Here is a 19,661-nt window from a genome sequence, read left to right as displayed (position 1 = left end):
AAATGAGTTGTCCATGGCACATGGCCCTCGACTTCTCTTGTTAGATACATATACACGTATATGTAACAAATAGTTTATTAATTAACATGTAAATAAAAGATATTATATAAATTCTTAATTTATCCATTATTATTTGAGGTCAAAATATGTTACAATACAATATATAGTCTATAGAAAGAGATAGAGAACAAACATTATTAAATCATTAACTAACTTCTTTTCTTAATCAGTCTTGATAAATTGATTAGGAAGAATATAATTCCGTAGGTGAACATCGGAAGGACAAGTGAAAGTGTTAAAAATACAATTCATAAAATAATTAACAAAGTGACAAAAGAAATAAGAGAGTATAATGAAGGAGCAATGTCGTTGATTGGATAATTAGGTCAACCCTGGTTCGTAGTTGTTAAAAGATGTGTTAGGTTTGAGTTCTTATTACTATTACAACGTCAGTGTATGGATTAGATGTATATTATCTGCACCACCCTCCTAAAGTGACCCCTTTTCTTCTTCTTTTTCTGCCTTTCCAGAAAACATCGTACGGTTGCCTTTTTAAGAAGAATTGCAGGTAACGTAAGTGGTAGAAGATGATAATATATAACTCCCTTTTTTTTTTAATAAAAAAGATGATACAAACTTTTCTTTTAACTCGATATATAAGAGCATTTTCAATGCAAGTATCTTATATAAGATATTTTACTTTGCAAATCTTATGATAAGATACTTTCTAAGATGCTTCATCCTATATTGAAGATGATCTAACATTCTTAGCTACTTCCAGTATCCGTAGTTTTCATCATTTTTGGCATTGTAACCATAGCCTTAATTAGTTAAGTATTCGCATATAACTTCAGATCTAATAAAATGGGTTCGAACATGCATGGGACCTGAATTGACACAACGACAATTATAATATCAAATATGAACCAACGAATTACAACAAAACATACAATATATCACTATATATGTTACCACACACACTCTAAAAGAGATAAATATTTTATCAGATAAATCTTGTAAATATGTGATGAATAATAATCGTAAATGTTTTAAAAATAAAAAGGTCAAAGGTAACGGTGGGCTGCATAAACAATGATTGTGTATGTACACTGTAGGTATTTCTTATATTCTCACGCGCTTCCTAATCATTTGTTAATTAGTTTAATTCCCGTCATTATGATTAGTATTAGTAGTAGGAGTATTATATATAACGATGCTTCCGCTTCTTCTTCCTTGCCACCAAAGACATACTTACAATTCCCACTGCTGAAACTACTCTTTTGCCACTTTCTTGCCATCCAAACAATTCACACAGTCCCCCCTTTTTATTATTGCTTCTCAAAAAAAACTCTCTTTTGTCATGTAAATTTGTTCTATGAATCGTTCCCAACCTTCATCAACGAGTTTCATTGTTGTTACGAGCTCAACAATCTTGGGTTCTTTGCTTCTGGGTCTTCTTATTTGGATTTTTGTGCATCTCTCTTCTATCCCTTAAACTTGTTTTAAGAATGTTCTGTAACATGGGTTTGTTCGATTTCAAGTAGTCTCCTTTTCGTTTCTCCCCTGTCTCGGGTTTAAACTCATCTTCTACCTCTTCCCAGAGGTTTTTAACGCAAATAAGCTCTCCAAGTGTTTGACGATTTGTCTGAGAGAAGGAAAAAAAAACAGAGGAGCTCAGAAACAGAGTATATTACAGAGAGAAGCCACCATGGAAGAGACTTTTGTTCCGTTTGAAGGTATCAAGAATGATCTCAAAGGAAGGTTAATGTGCTATAAACAAGATTGGACCGGAGGAGTCAAAGCTGGATTTAGGTACTACCATCATTGCTCACCTTTTCAAAATTTCTCTGTTTCTTATGATTTTTTTTTCATCTTATTGTAATTTATCAATTCTGAAGGATTCTGGCTCCCACAACATACATATTCTTCGCGTCTGCGATTCCTGTTATTTCATTCGGCGAACAATTGGAACGAAGCACTGGTACTGAATCTTCTCCTATGTAAAAAAAGGTTTTAAGCTTTAATTTGTTGATTGCAACTTGAATCGGATTGTGTAATTTGCAGATGGAGTTCTTACCGCTGTTCAGACACTGGCCTCCACAGCCATTTGTGGAATCATTCACTCCATCATTGGAGGCCAACCTCTGCTTATACTTGGAGTTGCAGAGCCCACTGTAATTATGTACACATTCATGTTTAACTTTGCCAAGGGGAGACCTGAATTGGGACGCAATTTGTTCTTGGCTTGGTCTGGATGGTAATGTTTTTCTCCTAATGTGATTGTTAAATAGTGAACAAATAGGCAATAATCTTGTTAAATATGTGCAGGGTTTGTGTTTGGACTTCGCTCATACTGTTTGTATTGGCTATATCTGGAGCTTGTTCAATTATCAACAGATTCACCAGAGTAGCTGGAGAATTGTTTGGACTTCTTATAGCTATGCTCTTCATGCAAGAAGCCATCAAAGTATGAAGAGTTGCCTTTTTTTCTTTTCAATATCAAGAATTTTATTTTAATTGCCTCTAATGCTTTGATTATGTATCCAGGGAATAGTCGATGAATTTCGCTCTCCTGCAAGAGAGGATCTGAAACTTCTGGAGTTTTTACCTTCCTGGAGATTTGCAAATGGGATGTTTGCTTTGGTTCTTTCCTTTGGTCTTCTTATAACTGCACTTAGAAGCAGAAAAGCCAGATCATGGAGATATGGAACAGGTAACGAAGCAGTTAGTCAACTTTTTTCTTTAATTCCCATGATCTGGAATCTCCTTATTCTAAGGATCTTGAGCAATCAATTATTAACTAAACAGTCATTGCTTACAAGTGGGGAGATCTCAGTCAGATATTCCTTGTTCTTAAAGAAACTTAATTCCCTTTACTGAAACATTATTCTTGGAACAGGCTGGCTTAGAAGTTTAATAGCTGACTATGGTGTTCCACTCATGGTTCTGGTGTGGACCGGTGTCTCCTACATCCCAACAGGAGATGTTCCAAAAGGAATTCCTCGGCGACTTTTTAGCCCAAATCCTTGGTCCCCTGGTGCTTATGAGAATTGGACCGTTGTTAAGGTGTGATAAATTTATCTTGAAATTCAAACACACCCCCGCAAGAACATATGACTAATGACTAGTGACTTTGATTTCTCAGGAGATGCTTCAAGTTCCAGTTGTATACATAATTGGAGCATTCATTCCAGCAACAATGATTGCAGTTCTTTACTACTTTGACCATAGCGTAGCATCACAACTTGCACAACAGAAAGAATTCAATTTGAGAAAACCGTCTTCTTACCACTATGATCTGCTTCTTCTTGGATTTTTGGTAAGAATCTACAGGAAATAGTAATTGCTTCTTCTTTTTTGGCCTCAGTCTCCTACTAACTCCGCCATTTTCAGACCTTAATGTGTGGTCTACTCGGAATCCCTCCATCTAATGGAGTCATCCCTCAATCACCGATGCATACCAAGAGCTTAGCAACACTAAAATATCAGGTACCTTACCAACACCGATTGTCTTTTTGGGTTGTTTTACCCTTCAGGCCTTGGATTTAAGCTTGTTGTTTGTTCTTTCCACAGCTGCTTCGGAACAGATTAGTTGCAACTGCGCGCAGAAGCATCAAGCAGAATGCGAGTCTAGGACAATTGTATGGAAGTATGCAAGATGCTTATAATCAAATGCAGACCCCATTAGTCTACCAGCAGCCGCAGGTAAAAATCTTCAGTGTAACTTTTCAATTTTTCAATGGAGTAATATGGTTAGAGGCTAAATGGAGAGTAAACTATATCTTCCGCAGGGTTTGAAAGAGCTGAGAGAATCAACAATCCAAGCAACGACATTCACAGGAAATCTTGATGCTCCAGTTGATGAAACTCTGTTTGATATCGAGAAAGAGATCGATGACTTATTGCCAATTGAAGTCAAAGAACAGAGAGTGAGCAATTTGCTTCAAGCAATAATGGTTGGAGGATGTGTTGCAGCTATGCCTCTCCTTAAAATGATCCCAACATCAGTCCTTTGGGGTTACTTTGCCTTCATGGCAATCGAAAGCCTTCCCGGAAACCAATTCTGGGAAAGAATCTTGCTTCTCTTCACAGCCCCAAGCCGTCGATTCAAGTAAAATCTCAATCTTTTGTATCGCATTTTACTCTCTTCAGAACCGCTACTCAACGACTTACCAAATTTGCAGGGTGCTTGAAGATAACCACGCGACATTCGTGGAAACTGTTCCATTCAAAACGATTGCAATGTTCACTATTTTCCAAACAACTTATCTTTTAACCTGCTTTGGTCTCACGTGGATCCCAATCGCTGGAGTTATGTTCCCTCTAATGATCATGTTTCTAATACCTGTAAGACAATATATCCTCCCAAGATTCTTCAAAAGTGCTCATCTTCAGGACTTAGATGCAGCAGAATATGAAGAAGCACCTGCTTTACCATTCAATCTCGCAGTACCGGTAAAGGACTCCACTACCAATTCAAATCAATATCCATTTTTCTTTAAATTCTTGAACAATTGTTAACAGATTTTGGATTTTGCAGGAAGCTGAAATGGGATCAACAGCTTCGTATCCATGTGATTCAGAGATTCTTGATGAGTTTATTACAAGAAGCAGAGGAGAGTTTAGACACACATGTAGTCCTAAAGTTACTAGCTCGACTTCAACTCCGGTTTATAATCGGAATTTGTCTCAAGTGTTTAGTCCTAGAGTGAATGATTTAAGAGGTGAGATGAGTCCTAGGCTTGTCGGGAAAGGGCAAAGTAGTCCAAAGCCGAGTCCTTTAAACCCATCCTCGTCGTCAAAATGAGTTTAGCCATTATGGAGGCATAATAAAATTGGAGGAGATTATGTTTAAAATTAGCTGATTAACTGATCTTGGATCTAATGCTTTCTCTTTTACCTACGTTTTTATGTTTGTATTGCTGCTCTTGTTCTTAAATCATTGTAAAATCTCTTACTTACACTGTGGAATGCCGGTAAATTATACTATGTAGTAATAAAGGTTCTTTTTTCTTCTTTGTGTCTGTGAAAAACCAAACTGAACATACAGTTTTATCAAAAGCCATGAACCAAGTATAGAGAATATGTAGCTAATTACTCCAATAACTGTTTCACAAATTTGGCCACAACAACGCTAATATTTATGTTATGTGAAGCAGTAGCATCAAATGAACTCATGTTCTATTGGAAGAGGGGTTTAAGGACCACATCATCATCATATCACCTTACTTTAACGAAAAGAAAGTTTGAGAGCAAATCGAATGGAAACATGAAAAAGAAGAACGGCAAGAAAAGTTATAAGCTAAAGCAAAAGTTATGACCATGCAGTTCGAACAAGTGCGCATTTGCTTGCATGTGCTACAAAACAAGACAAGGGTCAACTTCTTGATAAACGAATTCCAACCAGGAAAAACAATAGGCAAATCACCAGTGTTTGATGTTTTAAAGGTAAATAAAAATACTTAATTAGGATAAAGTTAAGAACTTGTGATCGTTTTTGAAGTTCTAATTATTAGAACGACTTAAGAAAGTAGTGGACTGAAATCTTCCTCCGGATCAGTTTTTATTCTAGTAAACTTTGTTTAGAGAAGCCACTAGCTGGTATGTGACACAAGTTTCCTAAAAACGAAGACTAAATTGGTGATGTTAATCATCATGACCATATGCTATAGACTGACAAAGTTTAGGGATCATTGTCAACAAGGACGGTTCTAACTTGCATGCATGTGAACATAAAATATTCTATAAAGTGGCTGTGTTTAATTTGAGGTATTCAAAACTAATACTCAAACTCTAATAAAATAATTTTCTGAAGAAAGCTTCCAGTTTTAGTGGCCAACAACAAAAGGTAGAGTAATGGAAAATTCTTGCTTATCTTTCATTGGCATAAGCCAAATGGACTTGACAGATCTGTGAGACTACAATAGTGATCAATATAGGCTTACGTCAATGTCTTAATTCGTCAAGAGATCTTTGTCTTAATCTGTGTGTCTGTCCTCTGTGACTTGGACCAACAACGTAAGTCCCCTAAAAGCAAAATCCTACGTACTCTTCAAGTTTCTTTTTGATGGTCGGGAGATTAGACATTCTCGTTGACCATCTCCCACGTTTTGTCTATACACCACAGTAACTTAACTTGATCAAAACCTGTCTAGCATTATCTCTCTTATTGAGTTTATAATGGGCTAAAACACTTCATTCCATGTTAAAAAGCCTTATGGGCTTTCTTCTGAGTTAAGAAGTCCAGCAAACGCGTTCGTGCATCATCATTCATCATCAACGTGACGATATTTCCGTAAGTGTGCCTCATACATTATTGATTATTTCAACCCATATAACACAAGTACACAACACCAGTCACCAGCAACATTTTGCTGAGTCATATGCTGATTAGTTTGTTAATTGTTATTGTTTAGATATTTCTTTATGCTGAAAGACGAAGACTTCTTGGATCTAGATTTTAAATTGGTTATTTATTAGACTTTCTACGACGAATCACGGTTCACAATTTAGCCACCTTGATTTAGTCTAAAAGAAACATTATTATTATTATTATACACAAAGGAAAGTAATAGATATTTGTCTCAAACAGTCAAAATTGAGAAGAAAAATAAAATAAAAAACATCATATAAAATAAGAATTAGGTGATGGCTTTTGGATCATAGTGAGCACTTAACTTGTTAATCTGTCTCTACTCTAGGCAAATGTGTAAAGATAGATGCCACTAAACAAACAACAAAAAAATAGAAAAAGAAAAAGAAGACCTCCGACGTGGCATTACAAAATCTATAAACTTGGGATCCAAGGTCACAAGTGTGGACATGAACAGAAAGGTCTTAAAGATTCTGGTCGAGAAAGTTCTGGATTTACAAAAGTAACCCTCTATGTATAATCATATCACCGAAATATCTCCGTTATTTCCAGGGAAGTCCTCGGGTGGTTGAAGGGTACCGCGCGTCAAAGTTGGAATGACACGTGGCATGATCAGGGCTTTGTCTTAGCCGTGTGTAATCCACAAACTAATTAAAACACTTGCAGAAAGATAATAATCTACATAAGCAACCGACTCGACACATATGACCGCCACGTGTCGACTGTATCAACCGGTTAACCAAGTCACCCACAAATCCGAGTATTTTATATATTGAAAAGGCCCACGCACACGGCTCAGAAATTTCGTCCACGAGAGGAATAAAAACACACACGCCATCTTCGAAATTGTCAATTTTTCGTTGAACACAAGTGACAATTTTAATAGAGAAAGAGAGTTTAATCAGAGATTTCGAGTAAAAATTTTCTGAAGATTTGAAAGGGTTTGATTTTAAATTATTGAAATTGAAATTGATTGAGAAGTTAAAGAGACAGATGGTAGCAGAAGCAGAGGTTGTGTTTCAACATAGTTTACCGGCGGTTCTGGAGATTGAGTTGTTTGATGAAGTTTCTTCTCCCAAACTTGGTTTTACTGACTCCGTTCCCGCAGGTTTAACGACTTCTCCTGTGGTCGTAAGTCTTTTTCCCCTAACTTTCCGACATGTTTTAAAGTTTTTTTTTTTCTTTTTCTTTTTGGGTTCTTTGTGAAAGAGAATTTAAAAAGCTGGGTTCGTAAATGAATCGTCAGTTATTAGGAATTTGACTGAATTTCTTTGGTAGGCATATAGGATTCTATATGATAATCAAAGAATGATAGATGACTCTTAAGTAATTTGAAACGGTTTGGGACACTTGCGAACATGATCCTTGTATCCCTTAAGCTTACATGACCTCTAGTTTATGTATGTTCGAGTGTCGTATAAAATATTAGATGCTTGTTGTCTGAAACTTTGCGCAAATTAAGTAACTTTCAAGCTGTTAATCTTGCTGGAAAATCCTTCTGTAATTAGTTATTGTGTCTTGTTAACATGTCTTGTCTTTACTGCTTGTGTTTCATTTATTGTTATACTCTCAATTGAGTAAGCCTTTTCGTTTCTATTTTTCATTAATTCCCGAACTGGGAGCTATTTTGATGGTTTAAAGATTTGTTCTTTTAGTGACTGCGGAGATTTTGATCTATGTTTTTTCTATAACGTATATTGTTTATACTTAAGCAGGGTGATTGCGATCCTAGTGTCTCAGATTATGTTCCGACCATCCGGTCTGGAAGCTTTGCTGATATCGGCCCAAAGAGATGCATGGAAGATGAACACATTCGCATAGACGATTTATCTTCTCAGGTTGGGTCGCTGTTTGAGTTGCCTAAGCCTAGTGCTTTCTATGCGGTAATATATTCTTCGTATGCTCTCTTTAAGGATGTGTATTTTGCCTGGTTTGTTTGTCTTCCTCAAAATCTAATGCTCTTTTAAATATATATTTTGACTTGACTTCCTCTCTTTAGGTTTTTGACGGTCATGGAGGACCAGAAGCAGCAGCATACGTTAGGGAAAATGCCATTAGGTTTTTCTTTGAAGATGAGCAGTTTCCACACACATCGCAAGTCGATAGTGTTTATGTGGAAGAAGTTCAGAGTTCATTGAGAAACGCGTTTCTTCAAGCTGATCTTGCTTTGGCAGAGGATTGCAGCATCAGCTCTTCTTCTGGTACCACTGCGCTCACTGCTCTTATATGTGGAAGGTACCTCTTTCATTCAGTTTCAGCTCTTATACTAGATGTTTACTTTTACGTATATAACCTGTGATCTCAGCAAGATATGTATGGTCCTCTAGTTGTTATATGCTCTCTGTTGTTGCTTTTGAGGGTAAGGTGTGGGCATTAGGTTGTCTGGTTTGGTTATTTCGGTTGATCCAGTTTGAGCACAGTTTCATGGTTCTCTTGTTTTTTGCAGACTCTTAATGGTTGCAAATGCTGGAGACTGCAGAGCGGTTCTATGCAGGAAAGGCAAGGCGATGGACATGTCGGAAGACCATAAACCAATTAATTTACACGAGAGGAGAAGAGTAGAAGAATCTGGCGGTATCATCAACAATGATGGCTATCTAAATGAGGTCTTAGCTGTAACACGGGCTCTCGGCGATTGGGAATTAAAAATTCCACACGGCTCTCAGTGTCCGCTAATTTCTGAACCAGAAATCAAGCAGGTAACTTTGACCGAGGATGATGAGTTTCTTGTGATAGGATGCGATGGGATTTGGGATGTCTTGACGAGCCAAGAAGCAGTTAGCATTGTTAAGCGTGGCTTAAACCGACACAACGATCCAACAAGATGTGCGAGAGAGCTTGTGATGGAGGCTCTGAGGAGGAACTCATTTGATAATTTAACTGCGGTTGTGGTATGTTTACTGACGACAGAGCGAGGAGACGAGCCGGTGGTGTCTATGGAGAAGAGACGGTGTTTTAGTCTTACACCGGAGGCTTTCCGTAGCTTGAGGAATCTGTTGGATGGCTGAAAGTGAAACTGCTGTGGTTTTGGTGATGATACCAATGACTATAATTGATGATGACGAATAACAAACTCTCGAACGCTGCATTTGTGTTGGGACTTTAGAGGTTCTAAACAGCGGCTGAGAGAAATTTGCATATTACGTGTGCTAGTTTTGTGTACAGTATGTAATTACATTTTTGTGTACATACTGTTAATTGTCTGTGAATACTGAAAAGTGAGTGATAAAAGAAGAATTTGATTTACCCAATAAAGAGAGAAGAATTTGATGAATTATCGATTCCAAAACTTTACATATAAAGTCAACAGATTCATTTGAGACTATATATAGGGAAAATTAAAAAGCTACTACACCCAATCTAAGTACCAAATGTAGTTACTTTAACATTTAATAAGAAACAACTACACTACTGTCAGTCAAGTCGACCACAGTATTAAATCCTGAAACCAGAGAAAAGGTTGAATAACATCGGTGGCAATCTCGTTTATTATAGTGATCAGAAGCAAAAGTGCTTTGCTTTATTTTATATGTAACATATGTGAGTATAATGATAAACTATGGAGAGTGTTAATGGTCGACCTTAGACATGTGATTAGTGTTCTGATAACATAATAAGAGAATAGAACATGCACCTAACAATTGTTATATGCAGTGTCCGCCATACACCCCATTGCAACAAATATATATATATATCTCCCTTAACATGGTTACAAACTTGTATCGCTGAATAAATTTGCACTTGTAGTATGCACGCATATTATTTGAAATTAGAGCGAGCTAACCATTGGACAATCTTTAGAACAAAGATAATTAAGCGACAAGAAATTCCATAAGCATATACATAAATCAAAAACCTATTTAAATCGTGGAGCCATAGTTGTATATTATTAGCCTGACTAGGATTCTGAATTGTTGTCAACACGAAATGATCTAATTCCAATTAAAGAGATGAGCATAATATGATATCCATAAGAACCTAGGAACTTTAATCATTCATAAACCAGAACAAACGATGTTCAACATTGAATCCATAAACAACAAAAAAAAACGCTTACAAAATTCCCAAATGGAAATGAAGTTTTTTAAAGATAAGACAGATGATAGAGAGCGAGAGATCTAACATAAGAAGAGATCATTCGTCACCTCCCTCTTTCTGGTAAACGTAGGTGAGTCCACACTTACCACAGTAATGGCGATCAAAATGACTGGCCATGAAGGTACCAGCTCCACAAGTTGCGTTAGGGCACTCTTTCCTCAGACGCTGAACTTTGCCAGATCCATCGATTTTGTAAAACTGAAGAACAGCGAGCTTCACCTTCTTATGCTTGTGCTTGATTTTCTTGGGCTTGGTGTAAGTCTTCTTCTTCCTCTTCTTAGCACCACCACGGAGACGGAGCACCAGATGAAGCGTCGATTCCTTCTGGATGTTGTAGTCGGCCAGAGTGCGGCCGTCTTCCAGCTGCTTCCCGGCGAATATCAACCGCTGCTGGTCCGGTGGGATCCCTTCCTTGTCTTGGATCTTCGCTTTCACATTGTCGATCGTGTCTGACGACTCCACCTCTAGGGTTATGGTCTTCCCCGTTAGGGTTTTCACGAAGATCTGCATCTTTTGAGGCAACGGCTCGAGCTAAATTTCAGAATGGGGATTTTGTAGGAATCAAGAGACAAGGTGTCGCTAGGGTTTTGGAGCTCAATTACGTTACTATCCTTGTTTTATTTGGGTTTTGGGCTTTCACTGATTAGTTTGTTTTAGTCAGTCTCTAGGGCCTTTGTGGCTCACCAAAACCTAAAAAGTACAAAATAAATAAAATATTGGAGATGCAGGGAATCGAACCCTGTGCCTCTCGCATGCAAAGCGAGCGCTCTACCATATGAGCTACATCCCCTAATGGGAATTTTAGAAACAAGTTATAATAATATTTGTATATTTCTTTTTTTTTGTTTTTGTTTTGTTTTTGTTTTGGTATTTGTTTGACCGGCCTTTGATGATTCGGAGACCTTTAATATTCTTCATCTTGCCTTAAAGCCTGCCCTCTTTCAGAACCCTAGATCTCTCTGCTCGTCATCTTTATTGTTGTCGCTTTGAATCAATTCTCAATCTCAATCCCAAAATTCAGGAACAGACATGGATGATAGCTGTGCCGTCTGCGCTGAAAATCTCGAATGGGTTGCCTATGGATCTTGTGGCCACCGAGAAGTTTGCTCTACATGCGTCGTTCGTCTCCGTTTCGTCCTTGGCGATCCTCGATGCTGTATCTGTAAGACTGAGTCTCCTATTGTCTTCGTCACCAAGGTGATTACGGTTTCCTCTTCTTAATCACTGTTTACTCTTCAATTGTATCTATGTTACCAATGTTCTCGCAATTTCTCTTTTTTCCGTCTGATAGATAAATTTTGGTAGGTTTTGGAACTACCCTTCTATGACAATTACTTAATAATGAAGAAGTTATTGCAATTTTTTCATCTTTTTCTATCTTAGTTCATCTATGTCTTCCCATGAATGCTGATAAGGGATTTTATGAAATCAATTTGCAGGCATTGGGTGATTATACAAGGACGATCAATGACTTCTCCACCTTCCCTTCAGCACCAAAGGAAGGTCGAGTAGGAGCGTTTTGGTATCATGAAGACACTCAGGCTTTCTTTGATGACTTGGATCAGTACAGGATGATCAAAGCAATGTGTAGGCTTTCCTGCAGTGTTTGTGACAAGGCGGAAGATCAACCAAGACATCATCGTCAGCGTATTAAGAGTGTTGAACAGTTGAAGGGTCATTTATATCATAAGCACAAATTGCATATGTGTGGTTTATGTCTGGAAGGGCGAAAGGTGGGAGCTTCAAAACTTTCATATGTGCAGATTATTTGCTAATATCTCCTCCCAAGCTTTTCTCATTTGTTTACCTCTGTGTGTGTCTCTCTCTACATGTACAGATATTTATTTGTGAACAAAAGTTATACACAAGGGCACAACTGAACCAACACATACACACTGGTGACTCTGAAGTTGATGGTAATGAGAGCGAAAGGGCAGGCTTTACTGGACATCCTATGTGTGAATTCTGTAGGAATCCCTTCTATGGTGATAATGAGTTGTTTACACACATGTCTACTGAGCATTACACCTGCCATTTTTGCCAAAGGTAATGGCAATTTATATTAATGAGTTCTTGATATTGAGAGTGTTATTCCAATGACTTCATGGGCTTCAATGTCTAATATAGGTCGAATCCAGGACAATATGAATATTACAAAAACTATGATGACTTGGAGGTAACATCAACTACTTTCAATATAGCCCAGTTAAATTGTGGCAGCATCTGTTCTCACTCTATATGTTTTTGCAACAGATTCACTTCCGCAGAGACCATTTCATTTGTGAAGACGACTCCTGCCTTGCTAAGAAGTTTATAGTTTTCCAAAATGAATCAGAGTTGAAAGTAAACACTTCTGGAGAACTTCTCAATTTTCTTTTCTTCAGTTTGGGTCTATGGTTTTTTTGTTAAGGATTTATATTTGTTTTTTTTTTTCAGAGGCATAATGCTACTGAGCATGGAGGTAGAATGTCTCGGTCTCAGCGAAGCGCTGCTTTACAGGCATGTAAACATCTCTTGCCTATTGTCTTTGTTAATTTATCATCTTGTTTGCTTGACTGTGTTTAACATTACATTGCGCTCCAGATACCAACAAGTTTCCGATACCGACGTGGAAATGATCAAGATAATCGTCGTGGAAGAGCAAGATCATTTCGTCGTGAACCTGGTGATGATGAATATAATCTTGCAGTTCATGAGGCTCTTCGTTTATCTGAGGCTGAGTATTCCCGGCAAGAGCCTGCTCCTCCACCCTCAAGTGCACCACCTGGATTCTCTAATAACAACAACATACATATAGATGATGCTGGCCCTCTTATTGAACCAATGGAATCTCTATCAACTACAGATATGGAACCTTCTTCACGATATCTTCAAGCTGTAGGAAGCTCTGGTGGTGGTGGGTCACGTCTTGGAGAATCTGCTTTCCCTCCTCTTTCTGGTCAACCTAGATATGGACAGAACTTGGATAGTTTGCCTACTAACACCATGGCTGCTCGTCTAAAACGCCAAGCAAATCGAACTACTACTGCTTCTGCTATTTCTAGTCCTTCTCATGGATGGCCAGCAGTTAACCGTGGCGTAGCACAAGCATCTATTACAACTGGCGGTAACCATTCTTCTTCGGGATGGCCAGCAATAGCTCGAACGCCTGTACAAGCATCTAGTTCTTCAGTCCAATCTAGGTCCCATGCCAAAGCTTCTCAGCCTAGGCCTCTGGCTTCTGCAGTTCCACAGGCTGTTCGGAATGCGAATAGGATTCCTCACTCATCCTCAGCCCCTGATCTATCTGATACAAGATCTCTTCGGCCTTCTCCTACAGATTTTCCTCCAGTTTCGTCTGCTGTTGTGCAAAATCGTAAGACACCATCCACCTCAACACAAGGATCTCCAAACACCCAACTGCCTCCAGATGTTCAATCCGCCAACAAATCATTGATTGAGAAAATAAGATCTGCACTTGGTCATGATGAAGATGTATTCATGGCCTTTAAGCATGTTTCAGGACAGTATCGTCAAGGTTTGATTGATGCAAGAACTTACTTGGAGTATGTGAATGGCTATGGATTGTCTCACTTGGTCATCGATCTTGCTAGCCTGTGCCCTGACCCCAATAGGCAGAAGGAACTCATTGATACCCACAATGCTAGTTTGAGTGGTTTAAAGGTGAATGGTCAGTCTGTTGCGCAGAGCTCTTCTCAAACTAATGAGAGACCAAGTTCAAAGAAGAATAAAGGAAAAGCTGTGAAAGTTGTTGATCCGAAAGAAACTTTAGCAGATAATTTTATGGATACAGTGAGGAGATTACAATCCTCACAGAATCCTCAGGAAGTAGAAGAGGAGAGAATATCGAAAGATAAGAATACATATAGGACGGACAAGGGTAAGTCACAAGTAGTAGGTACAGATTCTTCTTCAACCGTAAGTAAGCAGCAACGTAAGAAAACTTCTAAGTTTCACAGAGTGCGGCTTGGGGATGGATCAATGGCTGCGTTACTAGATCTTAACAACTCTAACCATGAGGTAAAATCAGAGTCAAATGATGGTGATTTTAGTAGTAACCAAAAGCAAACCGGTGTTTTACCAGTTCGTGGTGTTTGGCGTAAAGGAGGTGCGAATCTTTTCTCGTAAAGAAGGAATTCTCTAATATGCTATTAGGCTAAGATTGGTGAGTGTGAAGAAGATACATTGTTCGTACTTAACATTTACCAAAAAAAAAGATACATTTTTCTCTCTCGTTTTTTATGTAATTGGAATTTTTTTTTTCTTCCAAGAGATGGTTTTTCATCTTTCTTTTAAAAAAATAGTGAATTAAAATGTTACTTTCTTATAGAAGGATTAACATGGTTTAAAAAGAAAAATTCTAATATTTGACCAAAAAATATAAAAAAAATGTAACATTTTATGTAGACAAGTTTTAACTACTAGCAATATATAAAGAAGATTTGCAAAGAAGTGGTTACATAATCTTAATTTATATCGTAAATTCTAATCGGGAGTATGCAAAAATGGTAACAAATCAGTAAACATAGCATGTTGTTTATGAAAAGTTGTAAACGAACATTTTTCCTTTTTGAGAATAATGAATTTGTAGAATATATTTATATCATGTTAAATTTGTTGATAAATATGATTTTTTCATATGTTCCTTATTAGAGGGGTAATTAACAGATCAATAGACTGTATTAAAATAAAAATAAAAATGAAAACTATTTTCAGTTTTTCAAGTCTTAAATAAAATTGCAACAGTGTGATTACAGACATAGAAACCACATTTTATTCGGTAGTTTTAAAACGAAAACAACATTGTATCAGGTAACACACCCGAATAATTCAACCTTGAGGTTCCTTAGTGCAGATAGATGGTCATCTCCTCCGAGCCTCTCTCGAACGTTGTGCCCACCTCTTCGGCTGCTGCACGAAAACGATCCGATTGATCCTCAGTGAGTCCCATTGGCAGATAAATATCAACTCGGTCCAACACACGACAGAGCCGAATCAGATATTTGAGAACCTCCATTTCATGTCTCCCGCCGCAAAAGTTCCAAATCTCAATGTTTTTAAGTGTATTTATCATACACGCATGCGCGTCGCTAAAACTCCAAAAGGTTTCTGCGTCGACGTGAGGTACCATCATCTGGACAGGCATGGACACAACTAGCTGAAATGTTAAGGTCTCAAGATAAGCACAGCTTTTGATCATGAAACTGATTCCTGTAAACTCAATGGGTTCAAGATTCGTCTTGAGCACCAATTGCCTAGTCTCCATCTCGGCTTTTAGACGAAGTGGATACGCACTCTGGATCACTTGAATGAGAAAAGGACAGATCGTTTTTGTCTTCGCCGATGCAAGGTTGGAGAGGAGATCACGAAGCTGATTTCCAAGGCCTTCATGGTAAACTGACTCTCGACCAAAATCCAAAGAGACCTCATCCACACTCTTATTCACATTACTCAATCCAAAGAAATGGACTCTTCCAGCATACTTAAACTCCAGAATACTTGGCAACTCAAGTGTAGAAGACTGTACCGCAAAGCCACAGTTCTTGAACACCAACCTGAGCAGCCGGCTGTTGTACCCGGTGATTGCTTCAAGACCAACGTTCCAGCAACGCTTAATGCTTAGGCTCTCCAGAAGAGGTGTTTTTAACAACAAAGCCGAGAACATCGTTAGTTGCATCCAGCCAAAATAAAGGGTCACTACCGAAGCCGCTCCGGCAAGCTTTGATGGTTCGAACCGGCAAGCGAGCAGCTTCAACGTCACGAGGGTGGTTAGATTGTAAAAGCTCTCCGGAATTTGAATCATGTTGGCTGCTTCAGTTGCTTCGACTTCTTCTCTGTTAACCCACTGCCTGTCGGAGAAGTCAAGAACAAGATTCTGGACCTTCCTACTGGCTGCGAAATCAATGAGAGTCTTCATTTCTTCTTCGAAACCAACAGGTTTTGAAAATGTGAGCTCGAAACTTTCGATAATCCCACCGGCATAAAGGGACACCCATTCTACCATGTACTGAACGAACCGAGCCCTTTTCGTATGAAGATCATCTTCCGCCGGATAAGTGCGCGTGATCTCACGCTCATTAAAGCGAATGTTTCTACCTTCACGATGAATGTGATTCCAGCGTTTGGAAAGAACGCTTGTTTTCAAGCAATCCTTAAAGGATAGGCGAGAAACAATGAGGACTAAGAGAAAATCCGACAGCATAGAGATTAGGTCAACTCCATCGTTCCCGGCATCCATTGTTAAAGATTTTGATAAAATGATGAACGGATCCGAGGAAGAGGTATGGGTGTTGCTCTGAAGAGTTTGCTGCTTGAGTACGGGTGAGAAGGCTGAGAGTGTTTCTCGTTTCTTTATATATCTAGTTGAAAGGTTACGACCCTATGCTTCTTTTTTTTGGCGGGGTTCGTTTTCACTTCAACCGCTCTTCTCTGTTTAATTGTCGAACAATGTCCTTTTTATTCTTCAAGAGTTGCAACGGTAAAAGCCGAAAAAAAAAATAATAACTGAGCTATACTGGGCCGATTACTGAATGAACTCATAACGGGCTTAGTTCAGTGACCCAATAAAAGAGGCCCAATAGAGACCAGAAAATATAAATCACCGACCGTCTTGTCTTGTTATCATCCAACGGCGTGAAGGAACGTTGACTAGCTGTCAAACGTTGACATTTAAGTCAAGTTAGAGAGAGAGAGCAGAGAGAGAGCACCACAGTGAGGGAAATAAGTGGGTCCTACCAAAAAAGGGTTCGATATCTTCCTTTTTACAGAAGCAGCAAGCAGCACACACACCACCAAGCCTTTTTTGTTTTTATACATTCTTCTTCTTCTTCATCGATTTCTTAGATCTTCGAAACCTCTATAGTCTCTACTGTTCATCCTTCGTCTCATTTGGATCTCAAAAGGTTAGCTTTTTTGCTTCGATTATTTCTAATTTCATGAATTGATTCATTAGTGATTCCGATTTTGATCATCCTGTCCTCTCGATTATTTTTTCCGTTACCATTTTGTATCTTTGGTTTTGGATTAGTGTTCTCCTGCCGCCCAACCTTTTTTTTGTTTGTTTTTGAATTTTGAATGGTTTGTTTGCTTTGATTTCAGATTTTGGATCTTTTGGTTTAGTTTCTGTAGATTGTAATCCCAGCTTTATTAGTAGGCTCTTCAGCTAGATGATTATGATACACGAGTTTGGATTTTGCTTTATATGCTTGCAGGAAACAATGAGCTGTTTTGGCTGTTGCCGTGAAGATGATTTGCTTGGAGCTGCTGATTATGGAGGTCACAATATGACCAAGCAATCCGGAGGTATTATTTTTCAGTATAAATATTCATTTTTCTTCTGCTTATCTGTCCTCTGTGAGTTGATTTTGTTTCCCTTGATGGGAGTGAAGGTAATGATGGAAGGCGCAATGGTTCTGAAACTGCTCAAAAAGGTGCTCCAAGTGTGAAGGTTCAGCCTATTGAAGTAGCTGCTATTCTCGCTGATGATCTGATCGAAGCAACCAATGATTTTGGACCAAATTCTCTCATCGGTGAAGGCTCCTATGCCAGAGTGTATCACGGTGTGTTGAAGAGTGGTCAGCGTGCAGCCATTAAGAAGTTAGATTCTAACAAACAGCCTGATGAAGAATTCCTTGCTCAGGTTTGGTTGATACTCTAGGCTGTTTTTTTGATGGGCTATGTGTCACATTGTACGTCTTTGCATTTGATGTTTTTGAAACGAACCTGCAGGTTTCCATGGTTTCGAGGTTGAAGCATGCTAACTTTGTTGAGCTGCTTGGTTACTCTGTTGATGGCAATTCGAGGATACTTGTCTTTGAGTTTGCCCAAAACGGATCCCTCCATGATATTCTTCATGGTACATACAATGTTGAAAGCATATGTGTTTTACTTCACTTGAGAAAGTGATTTTGTTGATGTTATAACAATATCCTATGATTTCCACAGGGAGAAAAGGTGTAAAGGGTGCAAAGCCTGGTCCACTCTTGTCATGGCATCAGCGAGTGAGTATTGCGGTTGGAGCAGCAAGAGGGCTTGAGTACTTACATGAAAAGGCAAATCCTCATGTCATCCACCGCGACATTAAGTCCAGCAATGTTCTAATCTTTGATAATGATGTAGCCAAAATCGCCGACTTTGATCTGTCAAACCAAGCTCCTGATATGGCAGCACGCCTTCATTCAACTCGTGTTCTTGGAACTTTTGGTTACCATGCCCCGGAGTAAGTTGGTTTTCATTTCTTCTTCTTCTTCTTCAGCTCCATTACTCAATCGTCATTCTCTCATGTGCTTGTCTTTGCTTATATAGATATGCAATGACTGGGCAATTGAGTGCCAAGAGTGATGTGTACAGTTTCGGAGTTGTATTGCTCGAGCTTCTTACGGGTAGAAAGCCTGTTGATCATACATTGCCTCGAGGCCAGCAAAGTTTAGTCACATGGGTAAAAATACTAATCTCTCTCGAAGATTAACAATCTTGCATCATCAACTTTTCAGGGATCTTACTAAACAGTCAAAACTCTTGTTTGGCCTTAGGCTACACCAAAGCTAAGCGAAGACAAGGTTAAGCAGTGCGTTGATTCAAGACTCGGAGGAGATTACCCGCCAAAAGCTGTTGCCAAGGTATAAACAGAAACCAGTCTTCAACTAATGATTAGGACATAAAAACAGTCTTGATTCAAGTGTTGTGCGTTTGATCGTCTTTGTTGTTGTTGTTGTTGATAATGCAGTTAGCTGCAGTTGCTGCATTGTGTGTACAATACGAAGCAGATTTCAGACCAAACATGAGTATTGTCGTGAAGGCTCTGCAACCATTGTTGAATGCTCGGACCGGACCTGCAGGAGAAGGAGCACATTAGTCTTGACCCTTTGGCCGTCACTCACCGTTTAAAATTGTTATTTTATTTTATACTGGAGAAATAATTTCATATGACCATCAAACATAGTGTTCATAGAATTCTGACATTGGTACTAATGATTTGACCACTAAACTACAATCCTGTTTATAAATTTAAAAGAAGTGGTAGTAAATTGCTCGAGCTTTTTAAATATAGAAATATGTATAAAGTATAGTAGAAAACACATTGAACTGTTAAATAAACTTGATTTATTTATTATTTTGTTAAAGGGAAGTTAGGACGTATACGTCGTGACAATTGGAAAAACAGAAAACGGGAAGAAGTTTCGTCGTGGAA

The 19,661-nt window shown here is 38.5% G+C and overlaps 6 protein-coding genes and 1 non-coding gene across 7 annotated transcripts; 4 read left to right on the top strand and 3 right to left on the bottom strand.

Moving 5' to 3' along the window:
* Positions 1-1,252: 1,252 nt before the first annotated feature.
* Positions 1,253-5,017, top strand: LOC17885611 (probable boron transporter 2). Its single transcript, XM_006290608.2, has 12 exons — positions 1,253-1,812; positions 1,899-1,981; positions 2,065-2,257; positions 2,329-2,467; positions 2,548-2,713; positions 2,900-3,066; positions 3,146-3,319; positions 3,394-3,489; positions 3,574-3,705; positions 3,792-4,111; positions 4,185-4,455; positions 4,541-5,017. Exons 1-12 carry the CDS (start codon positions 1,709-1,711, stop codon positions 4,805-4,807), a joined length of 2,112 nt encoding a protein of 703 aa, XP_006290670.1. The 5' UTR covers positions 1,253-1,708; the 3' UTR covers positions 4,808-5,017.
* A 2,153-nt stretch (positions 5,018-7,170) lies between these two features.
* Positions 7,171-9,647, top strand: LOC17884723 (probable protein phosphatase 2C 49). Its single transcript, XM_006291279.2, has 4 exons — positions 7,171-7,504; positions 8,089-8,256; positions 8,373-8,608; positions 8,820-9,647. The coding sequence occupies exons 1-4, from the start codon at positions 7,367-7,369 to the stop codon at positions 9,379-9,381; spliced, it is 1,104 nt and encodes a 367-aa protein (XP_006291341.1). The 5' UTR covers positions 7,171-7,366; the 3' UTR covers positions 9,382-9,647.
* Positions 9,648-10,337: 690 nt separating this feature from the next.
* Positions 10,338-11,010, bottom strand: LOC17886970 (ubiquitin-40S ribosomal protein S27a-2). Its single transcript, XM_006293029.2, has one exon. It carries the CDS (start codon positions 10,979-10,981, stop codon positions 10,508-10,510), a length of 474 nt encoding a protein of 157 aa, XP_006293091.1. The 5' UTR covers positions 10,982-11,010; the 3' UTR covers positions 10,338-10,507.
* A 178-nt stretch (positions 11,011-11,188) lies between these two features.
* Positions 11,189-11,261, bottom strand: TRNAA-UGC. The gene has a single exon. It is a non-coding gene; the product is annotated as a tRNA-Ala (tRNA).
* Positions 11,262-11,390: 129 nt separating this feature from the next.
* LOC17885245 (E3 ubiquitin-protein ligase ZNF598) lies at positions 11,391-14,806 on the top strand. Its single transcript, XM_006290200.2, has 7 exons — positions 11,391-11,668; positions 11,911-12,204; positions 12,309-12,517; positions 12,599-12,647; positions 12,725-12,814; positions 12,908-12,970; positions 13,055-14,806. The coding sequence occupies exons 1-7, from the start codon at positions 11,501-11,503 to the stop codon at positions 14,597-14,599; spliced, it is 2,418 nt and encodes an 805-aa protein (XP_006290262.1). The 5' UTR covers positions 11,391-11,500; the 3' UTR covers positions 14,600-14,806.
* Positions 14,807-15,317: 511 nt separating this feature from the next.
* LOC17886069 (F-box protein At3g62230) lies at positions 15,318-16,709 on the bottom strand. Its single transcript, XM_006293186.1, has one exon. It carries the CDS (start codon positions 16,707-16,709, stop codon positions 15,318-15,320), a length of 1,392 nt encoding a protein of 463 aa, XP_006293248.1.
* A 529-nt stretch (positions 16,710-17,238) lies between these two features.
* On the top strand, positions 17,239-19,508 carry LOC17884731 (probable receptor-like protein kinase At2g47060). The gene is made up of 8 exons (XM_006291144.2): positions 17,239-17,373; positions 17,683-17,773; positions 17,860-18,110; positions 18,200-18,326; positions 18,416-18,689; positions 18,776-18,908; positions 19,003-19,089; positions 19,197-19,508. The coding sequence occupies exons 2-8, from the start codon at positions 17,689-17,691 to the stop codon at positions 19,323-19,325; spliced, it is 1,086 nt and encodes a 361-aa protein (XP_006291206.2). The 5' UTR covers positions 17,239-17,373; positions 17,683-17,688; the 3' UTR covers positions 19,326-19,508.
* The last annotated feature ends 153 nt before the right edge of the window (positions 19,509-19,661 follow it).

This window comes from Capsella rubella, unplaced genomic scaffold (genome assembly GCF_000375325.1).
Source record: "Capsella rubella cultivar Monte Gargano unplaced genomic scaffold, Caprub1_0 scaffold_5, whole genome shotgun sequence".
Lineage (NCBI taxonomy): Eukaryota > Viridiplantae > Streptophyta > Magnoliopsida > Brassicales > Brassicaceae > Capsella > Capsella rubella.
This window is presented reverse-complemented; position numbering and strand designations above follow the sequence as displayed.